Source organism: Eublepharis macularius, chromosome 7 (genome assembly GCF_028583425.1).
Source record: "Eublepharis macularius isolate TG4126 chromosome 7, MPM_Emac_v1.0, whole genome shotgun sequence".
Classification (NCBI taxonomy): Eukaryota; Metazoa; Chordata; class Lepidosauria; order Squamata; family Eublepharidae; genus Eublepharis; species Eublepharis macularius.
The window spans coordinates 44,327,716-44,348,327 of record NC_072796.1 but is presented as its reverse complement, the minus strand read 5'-3'; the positions used below and the strand labels follow the sequence as shown (position 1 = coordinate 44,348,327).

The 20,612-nt window shown below is 40.9% G+C and overlaps 1 protein-coding gene across 1 annotated transcript in view; it reads right to left on the bottom strand.

Moving 5' to 3' along the window:
• ECI2 (enoyl-CoA delta isomerase 2) overlaps nucleotides 1-20,294 on the bottom strand; it is a 42,102-nt gene extending 21,808 nt beyond the window's left edge. The window contains exons 1-5 of the mRNA XM_054985860.1: nucleotides 20,238-20,294; nucleotides 18,822-18,989; nucleotides 13,447-13,516; nucleotides 10,580-10,670; nucleotides 10,040-10,160 (exon numbers count right to left, since the gene is read on the bottom strand). Coding sequence (XP_054841835.1) covers nucleotides 10,040-10,160; nucleotides 10,580-10,670; nucleotides 13,447-13,516; nucleotides 18,822-18,989; nucleotides 20,238-20,294 — 507 coding nt within the window. The remainder of the gene's footprint in view (nucleotides 1-10,039; nucleotides 10,161-10,579; nucleotides 10,671-13,446; nucleotides 13,517-18,821; nucleotides 18,990-20,237) is intronic.
• Between the last annotated feature and the right edge of the window lie 318 nt (nucleotides 20,295-20,612).

Here is a 20,612-nt window from a genome sequence, read left to right as displayed (position 1 = left end):
TGCACCAGGTTTTTGCTGCAGCTTGGCTTCTTACCTGCATTTGTTTTTCCCTACCCACTCATATGGTCTGAAAAAACACAGGAAAAACTAAAAACAAAGGGCAGAGCAACAACCAGCAAACAACATTGTGTGTAAGGGTGGTGGTGGGGGAACGATGCAGTTAAGAAGCCAAGCTGGAGCAAAGACCCGGTATTGAATAGCTCTAGGTAGAAAAGATCTTGAGTAACAGGGCTGAGAACTGCCTGAGTCCCTGAAGAGTTGTCATCAGTCAGAGCTGATGAGACTGTGCTAGATAGACCAGCAATGTGGCACAAGGGAGCTTCATAGGTTTATAATTATTTTCCACAAGAGTGCTATCCTAAGCAAAGTTAAAGCCTTCTTAGTCCATTGAAGTTGTGGATTGCAAAGTAAGTGATTGAAGCTATCTGTATCTATATAGCAGCTATATATATATCTATGGAAGGATTCCACATCCTGCAAAACAAGCCTGCTTTTTCCTCTCCAAAGATTAGCTAACAATCCAAGGTGTGTGGTTGGGCCATGATGTAGAAAAGTATACTTAGGCTGCATCCACCCATTGTGAGACGTTGCATTATCTTTTCACAGTAGCAGTCATTTGCAACTGAATTGTCTTGTCCAGATGGGAAAATCCACTTACAAATTATTGTCATAGTACAGCAATAATGCGATATCCAATGATGTGTGGATGCAGCTTTAGATATACATAGCTATAAATATGATTTGTGATATGGCAACTGTTATGAGTGTCAGGTCTATTGTCCAATAACACTTTTCCCTGCAGCATCTGCAAGCAATTTCCATATTGTTCAATTGTTGGCTATTACATCATATTAAAAATGAACACTGGCGCTATAAGCACTGTTATTGCCAACCTCCTCCCATCATATTCATTTCCTAAAAATTATCCTTCAGTTACTATAGCAAGTTGAAAATAGCAAGTAGCCAAGTAGGTCATCTGGTCCTTGCACAGAGCTACTGAACCACACAAGTTGGCACGTTTCCAGTGCAGAATTAAAGTGCTTTGCCTCCTTGACTTCTATCATCTCCTATGAGGCTGTTTCTATAGAGGACCATGGGACTGCGGTGCTTCTCTGACAAACATTTCTTGGCTGAAAACAAATTTCCTTTAGGCAGTTTCAGATCATTACTGAAGCTTCCTTGTGCCAAGCAGAAAAGACTTTCCCCTGATTGCCAATCTATTAAGTTTCTTGCAAACATATCACAGAACCACTTTACCCAAGTTAAGTTACATTAAACTCCTTGGTTGTGATCTGGAGACCATCACTAGATGCAAAATGTTGCACTTCATTACGCTGCATGTAGTACCAAGTAAAGACAGGAGAATACATTCTAAAAAACATCCAGAATGTGCACCTTAAGGATTTAAGAATCCATCTTAAATGGGGCAGTAAGCGCAGTTATTATCTACTTCAGCATACTCTTTCCTACAGTGGTTAGACAGATCCCTATGAAAAGTCATCATAAGTAGAGCATGGATTGGCTTCCCCTACTAGTTACTGCAAAATCTGGTTTTCAGAGCAATATTACCTCTGAACAGAGGTATCCCCCATTTAATTATCATGGCTGATTGGTATTGAAATTCTCCATTAATTTGTCCAATCCATGCACACAGCCAGCTAATGGAATGGTAGTCACTTTAAGATGCTGGCGAAAAATCCACAGGGAAGCTGATAGAGCTTACTACAGAACACACTAGAGGACCTATGAAGCAGAAGTGAAAGTGGCAAAGAAACATTATTTCTCGGCAACCATTGTGTTGGCTAGTTCATGACCCTCCCAACTGTTCAAGATATCCAAACACCTTCTAACCCTTAAATCTGAACCTTTACAGTCCCAAGAACAGACCATTAGCTGAGGCCTTTGCTAAGTTTTTCACTGATAAAATAGCACGCATACTCTCTGATCTAGATGCTAGATGCAATGCAAACGAGATAGGAGAAATGCTTAATACCCCATCTGGCCTACATTTAGACTGCTTTGAACCAATTACAATGACAGATCTTAACAGGATCCTGGCATCTATGAAAGCCACTACTTGTGTGCTTGATCCTTGCCCTTCTTGGTTATTAAAATCAAGTAAAGATCACATAAGTGAACCACTGAGATCTATTGTAAATCAATCACTAATTCAGGGTACTTTCCCCCAGCCGCTCAAACAGGCAGTTATCTGTCCATTAATTAAAAAACCATCCCAATTATTGCCCAGTCTCTAACCTATTCTTTCTAGGCAAAGTGATTGAGAGAGCAGTAGCTGACCAACTTCAGATCTTGGAAAACTCTAGCGCTCTAGACCCTGTCCAGTCTAGTGGATGATCTCCGTCTGAATATAGACAAAGACCATGCCTCCTTATTGCTCCTCCTGGATCTGTCTGCAGCCTTTGACATAGTAGACCATGCCATCCTGTTGAGGCACTTAGAAACAGAAGTGGGCATCAAAGAATGTGCCCTGGACTGGTTTAAATTGTTTCTCATGGAAGGGACTCAAAGGGTTGCTGCTGGAGATAAACTATCTCCAGAATGGGAACTAACTTGTGGGGTTCCACAGGGCGCCATCTTATCTCCCATGTTATTCAACCTCTATGTAAAACCTTTAGGAGAACTCATTTGCAGCTATGGAGTGGAATGTTATCAATATGCAGATGACACCCAACTCTATATAAGAGCCCCGTGGCGCAGAGTGGTAAGCTGCAGTACTGCAGTCCAAGCTCTGCTCACGACCTGAGTTTGATCCTGGTGGAAGCCGGGTTCACGTAACCAGCTCGTTGACTCAGCCTTCCATTCTTCTGAGGTCGGTAAAATGAGTACCCAATTTCCTGGGGGTAAAGTGTAGATGACTGGGGAAGGTAATGGCAACGCACCCCATAAAAAGTCTGCCAAGAAAACATCATGTTCCGATGTCCCCCTATGGGTCAGTAATGACTTGGTGCTTGCACAGGGGACTACTTTTACCTTTACCTACCCAACTCTATATCTCGCTATCCAGGTCCCCACAAGATGCAGTAGAAATCTTAGATCGCTGCCTGCAGCCATGGTGAAATGGCTGAAAAATAACAAATTGAAAATGAACCCAGACAAGACTGAAGTGATGCTTGTTGGGAAGGCAGAAATCTTGAAGGACATTGTACTCCCCATTTTCAATGGAATTCGTCTGACCCTCGCAGACTTGGTTAAGATCCTAGGGGTTAAACTGGATCCAGCACTACTACTAGAAAAACAAATTAAGGCAGCAGCAAAAAATGCTTACTACAATCTCACTCTAGCCTGGAAAATGGCTTCTTACTTCGACATGGCCAACCTGGCCACCTGGATCCATGCTATGGTAACATCAAAACTTGATTATTGTAATGCACTATGCATTGTTATCCCATCTAAGGTACATTTCGCACTCGGTTTTTAGAGCGCGTTTGTACCTGTTCCACATCCCATGTTTGCAAGGTTTTCACACTTAAAAGTAGTCATGGGGTGCAGTCCCGCTTTTTGTCCGCTGTATCCCCGATTTTCCCCCCTGCGGACATACCCCGATGTTTTTTTAAGTTCGCTGCCAACTGGCAGCTGGCCCGCATTTTGCTAATGTGAACACTTTTGCCCCCTTTTTGCTTCTCTCCCCCCCTCTCCTTTTCCCTGGGAGCTGATTAGTAATGCGAGCTGAGGGTCATCAGGCTGTTTCTTCATTGGTTTCCTTCCTCCCGGTATGCATGCTCTTTTATTTTTTTTCAAAAGCCAGGAATGATTCCTAAGCTTGCTGCTAATTCCCTGCTAGCTTTAAAAGCAAGGAAAGTGTTAAATAGCTGCTTTCTCCTTCCTCCCTTAGGGTATGCACACACATTCTTTTTTTTTTTTAAAGAGAAGAATGGGTTGCAACGTTGTAATGTTCCTGCACTTTCTTCCTGGCTTTAAAAGCCAGGAAAGGATTAAATGGCTGCTTTTCCCTCCCTCCCAGGCATGTTTCAGACTTTGCCAAAGAGGGGGAAAAAACCCAAGCATTTTGCACAGCCCTTTGGAAACAAGCCTCTGCTTCCTGGGAGGAGATGGCTTGATTTAAAAAAATGAGAGTGGTACATGTTTTCCCCCAGAACTCTGCCACCAATTGCCTCTCCAGTGGACAGGGGACAGCCCAATCAGCAAAAAGGGGGGAAGGGTTCCAACATTGCAACGTTACTATGCATGCTCAATTTTTTTAAAAAAAGTGTGACGTGAATTGCAAGGCCCTAAAAGCCCAAAATTGCACCGAGGTTTTGAAATGAAGCACAGACACCAAATCGAAATTGCAGTGGACAGTGTGGAATGAACAGGTGCAATGCCGAAGCCACTGCGATCGGGGCGAATGCTCATAAATGGCGGTTTAAACCGTAAGTGCGAAAAGGGCCAAAGGTACTTTTCGCAGTAGGGTTTTAAAGTGTGTCCGGACCTGTTCTGCATCCCATGTTTGCAGGGATTTCACACTTGCAAGCTAGTCATGGGATGCAGTGCTGCTCTTTTTCCCCATTACCCCGATTTTTCTCCCTGCAGATACACCCCGATGTTAATTTTTAATCAGCTGCCCAGTCGGGGCAGACTCGATTAATGCCAATGTGAACGTTTTGCAGCGCTCCCCCGCTCGTCTTTTCCCTGGGAGCTGATTGGTTTGTGTGGAATTAATCACTCACATAACTCAGTTCTCTGAACTCCTCTTTTCCGTCATTTTTTTTGGCTGCACATACCCAGTCTCTCCTACTTTATGACTCTGACTCGCTGCTCTCACTCTCTGGGTGGGACCTACAAAGGAGGGGGGGTTGTTTTAACTTCAGTCCCCTTTCTCCACTATCCCTGTGCCCCGGCGTGTTTCATGTGAGCGTTGCCTGTTTACTCTTTAAATCGGGTTGAGTTGTTTATCCTCCCCTTGTCCTTGGCATGGATCCATTTCCTTTTCTCTCCCTCTCTCAAGAGTCTCTCTCAAAGTGCAGTCAGAGTGGCAGGGCTTCTCTTTCATCCCCCCCCTCCACCCTTTCAAGCCAGCAAGAGCATGAGCTGGGGGAGGAGGAGTGGGTGAAGGGGATGTTAAAGTTACATTACTGGTGTAAGGGAGAGGGAAAGAAAGAGAGGCGCACACATACACACACACAGAGGCTCTCAACTGACTCTCCATTTCACTCAGCCTGCGTGCTAAGCTTAGCCAAATGGCACTGGTAGTTCAAGAGCTGCAGCAGCCTCTCCCCTCTGGAGTGCACACACACATTCCCCATACAGGAGATAATTTCACAGCCCCTCAGAAGGCACACCAAGCCCCAGCTTGGCATGTCTCAGCAGAGCCAGAAGTGGGTATGAGTCTACTCCCCACCACCATGCCTAACCCCTGGGGAGGCAAGTCCTGCCTTACCCCGGGAAGAGTGAGGTGGGAGTGGGTGGTTGAAATGGCGGCATGAGGGGAGGCTTGTCTGTCTGAAGATGTAACGCAGGGTTGTTACCATGCATGCTCAAAGTTAAAAAAAAAAAAGCTGACATGCACTGCAATGCCTCAAAAGTCCAAAACTGAACAGAGGCTTCCAGGCAGGTGTCTGAAGGAATCACGAGAGGTCAAATCGAAACTGCTGGGAAGTGTGAAAGCCGAAGCTAAAAAATGGCGCTTTAAACTGTGAGTGCGAAAGGGGCCTAAGTTAACTAGAAGGCTCCAATTGGTGCAAAATGCTGCGGCTTGGCTATTATCAGGAGCGAGCAGGAGTATGAATATCACTCCCATCCTACAGCCACTTCATTGTCTACCTATCAGTTACTGTGCTCAATTCAAGGTGTTGGTTATTACATACATACTCTTCATGGCCTTGGCTCAGCATACCTACGAGATCGCCTCACTCCTTATGTCCCTCCACGGCAGCATCGCTCATCTGAACAGGGTCTCTTGCAGGTGCCATCCTGCACATGGACGAAATCAACAGCAGCCCACACAAGGGCTTTCTCTGTGGTGGCCCCTACCCTGTGGAACGGTCTGCGTGAGGAGGTCAGGAGAGCCCCCACTCTCCTGGCTTTCCGCAAATGATGCAAAATTATTCAAAAAGGCTTTTTACTCAGATCAAAAGGAAGTATTATAGGGAGGGGTCTCAAATGCTTCGCTAATGAGTTAGGGACCATAGACTTCAGCACTATGTTGCCTTGCATATTCTCTGTTGCTTGAATATGTACTCTTATACTACCTGTACTTCATGTTTATCTAATGTCAGTCCTAGAATTGATTATATTCTGTTTCAGCAATTCTTCTACTCTGTACTGGATCCTTACTAATGCTACATCTTTGTAAAATCCTATGACATTGTTTTGGAAATGTCTTTAACACTGTATGGAAATGTCCTTGATACTGTATGGAAATGTTCCCAATACTGATTGTACTAATCTCATGCTATGTAATCTGTCTTGAGTCTCAGTGAGAAAGGCGGACTATAAATGACATAAATAAATAGATTAATAAATAAATAACATTTTGCGCCATTCTCCGTGGTACAAAACTATTTAAGAAATCTCAGAGCCTTGTACTTGGTAGCTATAACAGCACATAACCTTAGGACAGCGTTTACATCGCTGCGCTTCCAAACTATGCCAACGGAGCAACACACTGGTCAATATTTAAAAATACCCCAGGAGCAACGCATTTGTATATGTGGAAGTTCAATGGAAGATCTTCCCCATTATGTTTTGGTTTGCCCTTTACACTTGAAGCCTAGAAATAAATTTCTGGCAAAGACATCAGAGAGCTTACATTTCCTTTCTGACATGGACAAATTAAAATTTATGCTGTCAGGTGTCCCATTGTTTCCAACAGGATGGCACTTTTTGCTCTAGCTGCCAGAAAAATTAGAGCAAATGTGGTTCTTAAGAAAGCGGTCTGTTGAAATGAATGGTTATTTTTGTGTCCAGATGTGAATTTTTAGAGACAGATGTAATTTTAGAAATTTTAATATTTTAGAACTGTAAATTTGTTTTTAACTTGTAAAGGCCTATGGCCACATACAGTAAACTTGTCTGTCTGTTTGTCTGTCTGTCTGTATTGCACCATTCATTCCTAAACTTTCCGAGCCAAGTGTCACCAAAGCTGAGGCTGCCCTTTTAATGTCTCTGCTATAGGTCAGAGAGTTTTGACAATTCCCTCCACTTAATGTTGATACAGTGCCACCTGCTGTCCTCCTAACTGATCATGAGTCCACATTTTGGGGTCACGCAGCACCTTTTTCACTTGGTGCCACTACCAAGGCAGCTTTGTAGGGCAACATCAGTGGGCACAGTCCCTCTAGCAGGTCTCTTCAGCATGGACTTGGAGCCTAATAGAGGGGATGTCTAAGCAGTGGGTAGTGGGCAGATTGTTGAGGTGGGATATGGGGAGATCATCACTAACTATGAAAATGTTTCATAGTTCAGGAGTTGCATCCCTAATTTATCATATTTTGCCTAATGGAAGACCGCGTACTATTTCAGTGGTGAAACGTAAGGTGCAGGAGGAGCACTGGTGGCTAGAGACAGATGGGGAGATTCCGTAGTGCCCACTTTCTATACAGTCTTTATGGGGTGAGATTCCAGATGGTTCCCCCTTGACCTTGATGTCACATAATGCCAGATGCATTAATAATAATATTTGATCTCTTCTTAAAGCATTTTTCTGTCTGAGAATGTTCTGCAACGACAGGTACAAAAAATCCTAATGTTTTGAATAAGTTTGTTAGGCTCTTGCAGTCAGAAAGAGACTGTCCGCTGTGTTGTAAAAGCTGAAGTAAACTCAACTTGTAACAATACCATAGTGAGAGAAATACATGTTTTCTGATTCCAACCTTTGATCCTCCTAGAAGGAAATATAAAATCCTAGTCTGGGGGAAAGGGAGTGTTCAAAGGCACCGTATTAAAACTGATCACGAATTAATCCAGATCCACTTGACAATCTACGCAGTGCTCTGCTCCTTCACCCCACACACCACTTTTGCAATTCTTTATTCATTTGTCCCAAGGAAGTAACAAAACATCTCATAGTTCTTAAGGAGAATAATCTATGCACATGTCTGAAGAGAAACACTAGACTACTGTCTGACCCCAAAATGTAATCACTCAGTATTCATGCTTGTACCACTCAAGAATAGGTCCTTCAAGGCCTATAATTATTGACTGCTTTTTGGAAAAACAACAACAACAATGAAGCAGTATGAAATGGGATTTTCTTGCCATCCACAAATTCTAGTAAATATCTTTAAAATGGCTTTTTTATTTCTCCCACTTCCCTTGTGATACTTCTTTATTCATTCATAATGTATAATAGGGGAGGACATAAACATCTCAATGAGGTTAGCTGGCATAAACGGAGAGTTGATTTTCTACTGTTTTGCTGTGCAATTACTAAGCAAAGTCACACCCTTCTAAGCCCATTAACTTCAATAGGAAGGTGTAACTCTGGTTAGGATTCCACCGTTAATATACTAAAAACTGTTGCACGAAGCAAGTGAGTACAATTTAAATTCAAAACTAGGTTTATTATATAACTTAAAACAGTCACACAACAGCTGCTGCATCACTTAAGAAAGATGCAGCCTGGACGAAATCTTCCCCTTCCCTCTCCCCCCCCCCACCTCTGAACGGATACCATGACAGTGTATTCACTACTCCATGGCTAAATTATTTCAAAACATTCTCCTGCCACTAGGACACACTTCCCACGGTGCTCCCCTCATCAAACATAACTCTGGAATCTCCTTAGTAGAAATGGCAGCAATTCAGAAAGGCGCAATAGTGGCAATACTAAACATGTTTTTTAAAAAGCCTAAATTGAGCACAGCAAGCAGCTCAGAGGCTGGCAACCTCCAATGGGCCAAAACACACATCATCCTGATATCATGGTGCAAAAAGTAATGCAAAGACCATCCGCACACCACAGAAATGATGCTTCTGTTCCACATGAAGGGGGGGGGGAACCCCTCAAAAAACAGCACCTAGAAAAATGAGGGGAGGGGTGGGTGGGAGAACAGTGGACATGTCCTTTGGAACCCCTGTTAAAACTATGCGGAAATGGTGCTGATTGCAAAGACTGGCTCATCCACTAGGCAGACCTAGGTGGTTGCCCAGGGTACCAGTGGCTGAGGGGGCACCAACCAACCCTGTCGCCAACCCAACCACAGCACCGAGGTCTGCTATGGCAAACAGCTTCCCTTGGAGGTTCCCTAACCCAGTGGGCAGCCAGTAAGAAGGCTGATCCTTCCCTACCTCCTTCTGTAACTAGATTGGTAGCAGTGGCTTCCTTTCTTCCCCTCCCCAGCTTCCATGTGGCATAGCACTGGGTGAGGAGGGCATGTGGTAGTTTCCCCCTGGGCACAAGGAGCAACTTCCCAGCCTAGCCTAGGGTACCCCAAATCCTTGGCCAGCACTATCGTGGGGTTCTTAATGAATGCAGAACACAGAGTAGAGTCTTAAGTGCTGAATGGAGACCTTGGGTGAGCCAGCACCATTTGACTAGTGTGAAACCATCCAGAATTACACCCTTTTATGCCCCCTGACTTCAATAGGATGACACTATATTTCTACCAGCAAGCAGGGCTTCCAGCTGTACTGGAAGCTCTGTTCTTACAATTATTTGTGCACAGTAGGGGAAAAACGCTCTTTGGTAACAGTCGTTCATTGCACAGAAAAATAAAATGCACACAAACTGGCAAAAACCTCTGGATTTATTTTGCCAAGAGGATGTCTCACATGTAAGTTTAAAACTGAGTTGCATTGGCATATAATTTCAATTTGCATCTCACATATTAATTTCATTATCCAAATACAAAAAGGAATTCCACGCCTGCAATTGTTCTCTGGTTCTCATCATTCCCTCTCCAACCTTTCACAAATGGAAACAGGACTACACCTGTAACACTCCCATTCTTATAGAGAGGATCACAGCCCAAGACCGCCATGCAGCATCATGACTTATGGCTGAAGACTCTACTCTGTGTTCTGCATTCATTAAGAACCCCACAACAACCTATCCACTGATTTAAAAGCCAAGACTCACCCTGTCTGTAGCATATACCATATCACACAGCCCAAGAAGAGTAGCTGCAATACCAATGGCAGGACCATTTACCATGGCTACCAGTGGTTTAGGAAAGTCAACAAAATTATGGATAAATTTCCTAAAAAAGAAAGAGAGAAAAGTGAGATCTGTTTATTATCTGTCATGGTGAAACTCTAAAGCCTGTTCTGGTTCAGGTTGTTCTAATACAAGGAAGTTTCAAAATGAGTAAAGGTGCTGAGTGAGGCGTTGCCAAACTAGTTGGTCAGTACGGCAGCTACATCTTCCGCCAATCTATGTTTGAATGTTCTGTGTGTACTCTTCCAATATAGCTCATAGTTTCCTGCCTCAGACACAAGGCCACGTGCTTTGGGCTGGGCTTAGTAATAGGAACTTTTCAGGAGGAAACCTAAAGGGATACTTGAAGGGACTCTTCATATTGTTTACATCAGAGCTGTGGGATGCAATTACAACCTGGATTGTATCTGTCTGTAAATCAAGCATTTAATATTGAAAATGTTTTTAAAAGTTCCTTCTTACGCCAGCCACTTTCCACTGTCTTTCATTAGCTCATCTACATTTTCAGCAAAATTGTTGAGATCATTCCCACTACTGAAGTAATCGCCACATCCTATAAAACAAACAGACAATAATCCACTTCAACAAGAATCCCAAAATATTTAAATTCAACATACTCATTTGTCTCAATGTGAAAAATAATACAAATACCTATGGACAGAGTTCTAGGGGTTTGAGAACAGATAATGTTGTAGTCAGTTTTTTGTACTATGCACATATGTTACACTTTCCTGATAGCTACATCTTGTTAGGGAAGTCCAGTATACTGGTATGTAATAAGGGAGTGCATGTCTTAGCAAATGAAACAACACCTTGGTCTATCAAGCTGAGCGGTGTCTGTTCTGATAGCAGTGGCTCTTCAGGGTCTTGATAGTAATGCATGCAAAGTACATGCTCTACCACTGAGCCATAGTAATTAATATGAAAATGAAGCAAATTCCCTATCTGAACAGCCTGTAATGGGAAATGCCCATTATTTTCTTTTGTTTTGTTTTACACTTTTGCTTCTGTCTGACCTAACCTGTCTCCTTTCTCTGCTGTGTATTCCTAATAAGGATATAACAACGTGTTCTTTAGGGGGAGGGAAGAGAGACTCTCTGTGTTTTCTTGATCATTGCGGACTGTAGCCACTAAGATTGCATATAAAAGTGAGATAGTCCAATTCTGAAGAATGTGGGGTGGAACTTTGAATTAAGTAAGAGTTAGTTTTACATTCTGGAGAGTGCCTGTTTATAGGAACCAACTCAGAAAGGGAAAGAGATCATTTGCAAGTTTTCTTGCATCGAAGTATAGTGTACGGTAGTATGTTATACTATATTATTCCTTTCTTACTTTCTTAGCTTTCTTCTTGAGTATAGTTTCTGTTTTAGGTATGCTGTCTCTTTGTGTTGTGTGTGTGACTCCAATTCTTTCTGAAGCATTTTACTGTTTTTCTTGGGATTTGCTCACCTCTTTCCCTGCTTTCTGGCTTTCCTTCTGTCCTGCTTTCTCCTGCACACTGGTTCTTTGGAGCCAATTTTTGTATAATTCCCCTCCCCCCATCTTATTTGCTTCATTCGTTCTTTATTGTTTCAGTGTGTGACTGGCAGTGTCTGAGTTTCCTGAATGTGTCCTTGAACCCTTTTGATTTTCAGTTGTGCCCCACCTCCCCACTGAAGCTGCTGTGGTTCTTAAAATTAATTTGGAATTTGTTGGTCTTGTGTAAGTCAGCCTGTGTTGTATGTTTGGGTGCCCCAAGTGTAACCCAACCACATAACTTATTTTATTTATTTTATCTTATCACATGCAGATCTGGCAGAGGGGGAGGGAGAGGAAGGTGTGATTTTGAAAAAACAGCAGCAGCCAACAGTAGTAGCAGTATACCTTGCACTCAAGTCTTCCTTGTAAGCTCAAACTACCGTTCTTCAAGCTAAATGGCTGCAGTACCAATTCCTCAAGCTGCTTTATGTGTTACTGTTTCATATCAATTCTCCCCTAGACATTAATTTTAAACATCAGTACATTTCATTGCCTCAGAAGGGGGGAAGTAGTCAGATATTTGGTAGTATAGATGTCCTAGTGGAATATGGCAATCCCCCTGAGTTTTGTCCAGTTCAGATAGAAAACGGGGAAGGTACAGACCCAAGAAAGGGGGAGGGTGTACGTCAATTGAAACCAATGGGAAATAACAAAATAAAATTATGAAAATAAAACAAATACAACAACAAAAGAAACAATAAGGAAACAAAACCATCTGAAACTACCGAATTATAAAACAGTCCCTTTGAGAATTAATAAAAAAATGAAAGAAACAAAACAAAATCCCATGCACAGGTCTACAAAATACCTTTGCCACCGCATGATGATTAGGGCCGTTTCCAGACGGCTTACCTGGATCTGGGACATCGCGCCATGTTTCGGATCGTGCCAGGGAAAACGCGAAATATCGCATTTTCTCGCGCGAGTTTTGTGCGACATCGCGCAAAACTTGCGCGAGAAAACGCGATATTTCGCGTTTTCCCCGGCACGATCCGAAACATGGCGCGACGTCCCGGGTGCAGGTAAGCCGTCTGGAAATGGCCTAAGCTAACTCTAGAGTTACAACCTGTTCTTATTTATAATATTTGTTTTTTCTATAGTCATTGTTATAGATAATGATTAATCTTAATAAATGACTTATGGAAGACTTGCAGCCAACATGTGATATTCATTCTTCCTAATACTTTCCCATGAGTAGCGCACAGTTCCTTTTCTTTTTAAGAACCATGTAAAGAGCTTTCCACCTCTCACTCCTGATTCCTTATGTACAGGAGCTATAAGGAACGTCTAGAGCCCTTTTCAGAACTGCACATTAGACATGACATGCAGTTGCTATTTTGTGCAAGTGGAGCAATATGCATTTTCCATGCATGTTCAGCTTTGGGATGTGTGAATATGTTCCCTCAAAAATCTGGGGTTCTGTTTACACATACCAAATGTGAAAGATGCTCATTTTACCCCATTCACATAAAATGGTGACTGTGCATTTTGGAGGATAAAGTAGAATGTATGCTACTGTTCTGCAAACCTGACTATCTGAAAAGACCTTATGTCCCATTCCACCAAGAAACCAATATAGTTCACGAGTTTTTAGCTATTATATTTTCAAGGATTCTTCCACATCCATGAAACTGGAAACACATGCCCTTTTTAATGGCTGAAGTTTGAGTTTTGCAGAAAATCAAGACAGATTTTAGGCTGTGAAAGATTAGCTTTCATTCTACCAGGTAGATTCTCATCCTTTCTATTCACTGGAGACATTTGGCCTCTGTTAATAAACCTCCTCTCAGAACTCCCATGAGTCTACATACCTGTTATAACAGTTAAAGTGGAGTCATCCTTGGCAGCTTTGTCAAGTGCTTGCATAATTTCGCCATACATCTGGACAAAGGGAGAAATGGGAGAGTTGTGGGAGGAAGAAGAATAGTTATCTGGCAATATCTAAATACCATAGACAGAAATGTTCAAAAACGTCATGAGGAATCACGAATGAAATTTCTTTATTTTTCTATTACCTAGTGCGGCATTCAGATGTAATGATGAATCACCATTATTCATTAAATGAATTATAATGCAATCCTAAATAAATTAATCTCAGCAGCTTATTCTGAACAAGTATAAAGTTTGTTTCATGTTTTCCATGAGAAAGGTTTGCTAAAGCTCAGAGAGAACTCATCTCAGACCATCGGAAGCAACAAATCAGAGGATTTTGGCATGATCATATGGATTTCACATAACTGAGCTTGTATTAGACAGCTATATTTGGACTCCTGAGATTATCTGGCCTTTCAGAAAGTTTTTTGGTGAGATTCTTAAAATTGTATTTTATCTTTTAGATCTGAGATATATAGAGAAAGGGATTGTGGCATGCATGCTTATCTGTTACTGTTAACTTTTACACATGGTAGTATAATTTCTATATTTGTGATCTTGATATATTGGACTGTTTCAAGACTGATTCAATTGGTTTTAAAGGCAAGTCTTAAAGATGGTTGTGATTATTGGCTCTGCACCGGCAGTAAATAAACTTCTTTGACCACTCCCAGTCAGACGGCTATTAACCTGTAAGAGATAAGCTGTGCGAGAGAACAGCTATCTTAAATGCAGCTCTGTGGCTTAGTGGTTAGAACTTTGTTTAAAAATAGACAAAGATACTCTTGTTTCCGTGTGTCTGTTTAAAAAAGGAGTGCTGCCTGCCATAGAAAGATGTTACTCTGTAATAGTTTGATTCCATATTTAGTAACCATGGTTGGAGATTACATCTGACTATACCATACACCTCTTCAGTTCTTATAACTATTGCATCTTACTACTTTTTCAGCAGCAGTGGTGTTTTATTGCAGAATGGTTCCTGATACATGAGTTCTAGCTGCTTTAGAGCATTTTTTTCAGGATTGCATGTCAGCAAAATACACACAGCTTTCAAGGTGGACTGATGCTGCTTAAATCATCTCAAGGACTCAGGAATGAGTTAGGCCCAAAGACAAGCTGAGATAAGTATTTTGTTATTTAGTTGGACCATTCTAAGGGCCAACTAGATATGATGGTGGGGGATCTGAATGTATTCGTACATATCTAAAGTCAGGAGTGCAACATACAGGTGAGGGAAACTAAACTTTGTTCTTCCTTAACTCCCTGTACTCCATTCCTTTCTCCTTTCTGAAGCTTGTACATAGAGCCTCTCTGGTGGGGCAATTAACACCCCTCTGTGCTGTTTTGGCTTGGGAAAAGGGTACAGGGACAGAGGCAGGAATCCTTCCTCCCCTCACACCGTGGTCCTGGGTCAATCAGGGTCCCATAGCAATTTTAAAAGGCATCCCCACTGGGAAACCCAAACCCCCATGTGCTTGTATGGCAGACTCATGGAAGCCATAATATCTAGTTCTGTTCTAAGGCTGGCTCTGATACTGAAAGTAACACAGGCAGAAAGGAAAGCACTGGAGGCAGTGGAGCACAGTGAGGTAGGGAGGGCAGTGGGGCTGAATCCCCTTCATCTTACACTCTTTCTTTTGCTAAAAAGAATCATCTTCTTAAAGGAAGCTCAAATGACTCTGTTGATACTTAGAATGCATTTTTTTAAATTCCTTTTTTTGGTTCTGATTGAATGGGATAGTTAGCTGGACTGGATTCTGAAATGGATATTATGATTTATAATATTTGATTGTTTTCTGCTTAATTTTTGTTTACATGGAGCTTTTAAAATAATGCTTTATTCTTATTTTTCCCTTGGTTTGTAAACTCCTTAGGGGCCAGGATGGCAGATAAGTCTGGATGTGAATATTTTAACAAATTAAGCACTTTCCAGGTCATTAGTGGTAAGTATGAATTGGCTTTTGGTATGCCGCAACAAATACAGTTTAGGAATGATCAAGATAGTGAACAGAAATCAAAAAGCATTTGAATACCTACATAATATATTATGGAACACTGATATTTAGAATGTTGGCCTGTGGTTGTAATAATACTTGGCATTTTTTATCACACATATCAAATGTTTCAAGCTCTTAACACATATTTTCTTAGTTATCTTTCCATTCTGGGGCATATCTTTTCAGAACTGACATATGCAGTCTCTTTCAGTCAATCAGTCAGTCGAGTTTTATTGCACAACCCAAGCTGTCACAATATTACAAACATAACCATATATCAGAAGAATAGTAGTTTAGCCCTTGTCAAAGCAAACCAATTTGTCACTCTTGCAGCTTAACAGAATGAACTTGTATACAGTCTTTCCTAGTGTTTGCAGCTTGTTCTGAATTTTGTGCAGCCCACATTTATAATTGTTATTTTTTTAAAAAAGAGGTAGCCAATATTTGGGAAAATGGTCAACACTGCCTCACATCAAGGAACGGGCCTTCCAGAGGGGTTATGTATGCTATAGGTCTTCAACTGCTTCTACAACACATGAGCAAGTCCTTTTGGAACATGGGACATTGCTGAAATATTCTGACATATCCCTACATTCCATCGACTGAAATGGGAATGAATTTAATGCTTGCCTGAACTATGAGTTTTCCTGTTTAACAGGAAATTTGAGAACTTTGGGAATTGCTTCAAAAGAAAAAATCAAGAACAACTCTGGATGCTTGATTTGCATCTCTTTAGTAGTTTGTGAATCTGAGCCAACCAAGAATTATTATATAGTAAAAAGACTCACTCCTTTAAACATAATTTGGGGAGCCTGGAATGGTCCATGAATTGTAATTTCAACCAGTAGTTTAACATAGTAAACCATATTTTAGTGAGTAATGGAACGTGTATCAGTTTATGATAGAAGTATCAGAACAGCAAGAATGTCGAGTCTTCACTAGGACCAAAAGATAATTTCAAGAGAATTTATTTTGAACCATTCAAGAGAATTTATTTTGAACCATTTAATTCCCTAACAAAGAGCAATGGCCCCAAATCTGCCCCATAATAATTGGCACCACCACTTTGAAATCAGATTTGAAACTAGTAGCGGAATTTGGATCCCTGAAATCTCTAAAATGATTGCCTATATTAGAATGATCTAGCAATCCAGTAATATTTACTGCCCTCTCTAAGATGCTTATGCAACTAGTTCTAAAATCAATGTGCCCGTAAGTACAGTTGGAAACGGATGGCTGCCAGGTTGTGTAATGCTCCTAAAGTGAAAATGATTATAGTAGCTTTTCATCAGGGGCAGTTCCAGGTTTCAAGAGGCAGTAGCAAAGAACTCCCAGGACCACTCTTTCCTCTTCTACCCACTATCCGATTCCCAAATAGGCTCCCTTCTCTCCCACCTACCTGCATGCCTCCCACCTGCCTGCATGGCATCCCCCTGCCCCCTTGTGAACTCTCCCACTGCTGGACTCACCTCTGTTTGTAGCCCTTTCTCCAGTGGCACTGGGCAGTATGTGTAGCTGGGAGCACAGTGAAGTGCTAGCAAATAAACAGGGGAGGGGGTGACAGCAGTGGGCCCTGCCAGAAGCCAGGATCCCGGCAGCTGCCCCACCTCAAGGTATGCTCATGCTGGGCCTGCTTTCCATCCAACATTATTGAGGGCATTTATGAGCAAGCATTAAACAACCAAACTACAGAAATGCTAATTCTATTAAATCAATAATAATCTCATGGTTAATTCTTGGGAGGTTGCAGCAAGTGAACTGGAAATGAGATGAAACAGGTCAAAGAGGGCTTCTCATTGCGGCAGACTGATGTAATTTCAATGGGTATGTATGCACGCACATGCATACTGAAATATATAAAAATACTAAAATCTGCCCCAAAGAAAAAAGCATCCTATTTATTTTCATTTCTACTTTTGTCTAGAAGAGAGCTGCAGTTGTTTCAATAAAAAGACACAGAAACAGTTCACAGATTATTTAAACAACCCACTAAAAATATTCTAATTAAGGTCCTATTGATTTTCTGAGATGTTATGGTTTCAGAGCAAGAGGGTGATGGTAATTTCTCATGCATAGAATCTAAATCAGTAACCAAGTTTGTTTCAAATGTGATTGATTCTGAGGCTGTTATCAGAGTCAACTATCCTTGTCCACGCAGGCAGCAAAATCCCCATGTGTTTTCTTCATGTGCCTTGGTTCTAATAAAATGTTTCAGTCCACTTCTCTGTGTATAAAATAGATCTAATTTGCATTTTACTTCTGCAGTATGGTAGCCACCAAAACATAATTCCCCTGGTGTGTGGCCATCATACAACAGGAATGCCAATAACTTGGGCCACACAAATCACACTCCTCTGGTAAGAGATGTAACCATGCAATCAGGCAAGCAATGTTAACATGACAGCTCTGTCCATTGTTGATTGAATGTCTAACCTGACAATAATGGACCAGTTTGTCATCAGCTAGTACAATTTGTATACACACTTTCTAAACCTCAAGGAAGAGGATAGCAATCGTCCTCTTATTTACATTTTCATAAAATTTAGTTAAGTGTTTTTACAAAACAGTGAAATTTTGTTGTTTCTGAAAACATGATTAAGCCAAAGATAGACTGTTGGACTTGAACTCATATGAGTTCAGAGGAAGACTTTGTTTACAAATGTAAACAAAGAAAGAGCCTGCCAGTGCTGGGGGGAAGGGGGGGGTCTTCTTATTTTTTTAACTTAACGATAAACTCTTTAATATGTGCAAATTTCAAAATTCGCAGCCAACCAACCTATGAGTGATCAAATACATTTGGCAACAACAAGTAGCACTTTAATGGCAATTCTTTATATAGTCATTTTCTTGACATGAACTAGGCTCTCTAATTATCCAAGGAATTTAGGGGAATGGAGGGTTTCAGCCTCTAATTATCTCTAATTTCAGGGGGCTTCAGCCTTTAATCGTATACATAAATCAGGGATCAAAAATCATTACACGGTTCTTCTTTCAAAACAATAGCTCATATTTTAAAAAACAAAAACAAAAAAAACCTTGTGAGAGGCAATTATCAAGAAAGGGGCTAAATCTACTTTGCTGGCTGATTGATTAAAGATCCATGAAATCAGTTGCATCTCTGAGAACATTCTTTGCTAGATAACAGTCAGATCTTGACCACTTCCTTGCTTGGCCCCCTAACTGTTTTTACTGGAACCACTTGCCTACTGTTAACTTCAAGTGTAGTGTGCCATGGTAGTATTTGCTACACATTGTGTATCTTATTGCACTGACGAGTCTGGAGTCTATAACTGGCAACTGTTGCTTGCTATACTCACCACAAGATTGATAGCATTTTTCTTGTCTGGGCGATTCAGCATTATCTTTGTGATCTTCTCCTCTGTGGTTACCAAAATGGTCTTATATTTTCTTACCACTTCATTGATGGGAGAACCACAAGAAACCAGGCTGGGCTGGGGGTCCACAGATACGGGGCTGATAACATTCTGTATTCAGCAAAGTACAAAATTACCAAAAAGTCCAAGAATGCATGCCTTACTCACCTCATGATTTATCTTGGGCACAGTAATGAATGATCCACTTTTCTCTCTTCAAGACGATATCACAGAAGAAATGTAAATTTTAATGTACTGGTTTTATGTGCAAGTATGATTGCACTTTGTACAGTTGTAAAAGTTCCCCTTCAGATTGGTTCTACAAGCCTTCCCTTCAGTACGGCCTTGTGTGCCATTTATGAGTCAGAATCGTTGCACTGTGGGGTGGAACCTCCTCAGCTATGGGTTCAATTTGATGAAATGCCCTCCCTAGTACGACATGTCAAGAGTTTTTACAATACATTTGTGAAAGCTTTTGGCAGCTTTTGAGCTGGGTTTCTATATATACTTATTAATTTGATTTTATTCCTTGCTAGCCACTTTATATTATATTTATACTCTTTGACACGTTGCAAGTTGCTTTGATTTAGTTTTCAAGAAAGGAGGAATATAATTTTAAATAAGGAAATAAATGCATGCAAACCTATTCTCCAGAACTTTGGAATATAAACTGCACGAGTCTTACAAGTAATTGTGGTACCGGAACATATCTGATGGCTCAGGTCCTAAAATATAGATGTATGTGGAAGGATGATTCAGAAACAATATACTCCGTTTTGAAGATTCTGATTTGATATGAAGAAATTTGTTTCAACTTTATCAGGGATTTAAAACTTTTGTATACAACTCAACATTAAAACATGTTGGAAGTATTCATATTTGACAAGTGGACTGACTTTACTGTAAACACCTTGAAAATTAATTCATATCCTATGGATTTTTTAAATCAGAAAACCTTAAATTTAGAGTGAATTTGGATCTATCACCAATAATTAAAAGTACAGTCTTCACTTCAGAAGTTAATACATTGATTCTTGCATGAGCGTACTTTACTCTTGAACACTAATTTTAATGGTACATTACAGGGGATGGGATACTAAGATTTCTTTATTGTACGTATGAACTTAAATGCATAAAGAGTGTACCAGTCATCATTTAATTCTTATCTTAAATGTCTATAAGTCAGAAGTAATTGTCACTGCTTTCTGTACAAAACACTTTCAGCTCAAAGTAGAATGAACTCAATAACCCACCCCCTCCACATCTCTGAGAACATATTTCAGAAATAGAGATTGTTTTTTAAAAATGCTATTGTTTAGCAATTTTTTTCAAGCATTTATCTTTCTGAATTATACTTACCTTGTTTAGAGATCTGTTAGGCCATCGGGACTTAACTTCATTTTCCAAGCACTTCATCTTATATGCTTGTGTTTACTTTAGCAAGGAGAAAAAGTTCCTTTTTTTCTCTGCAGCTCAGGTCACACTTGAAGCTCCACCCAGTAGAGCTCTTACAGGGCATACTTTTTTTTCATGCTCAGAGAATTTCATATGTATTGCTTTAATCATCCTTAGAATCATTTCATAATGTAAACTTATGTCTTCAGTATATTTAGATATTCAAAATGTATTGAAATAGCCAAGGGCCATCACAAACAATGACCTCTTCCACACGGTGAACTTTACATCAGGCTTTCTGAATATTCAGCCCATGAGGATTGGATCTACTTTATTCAT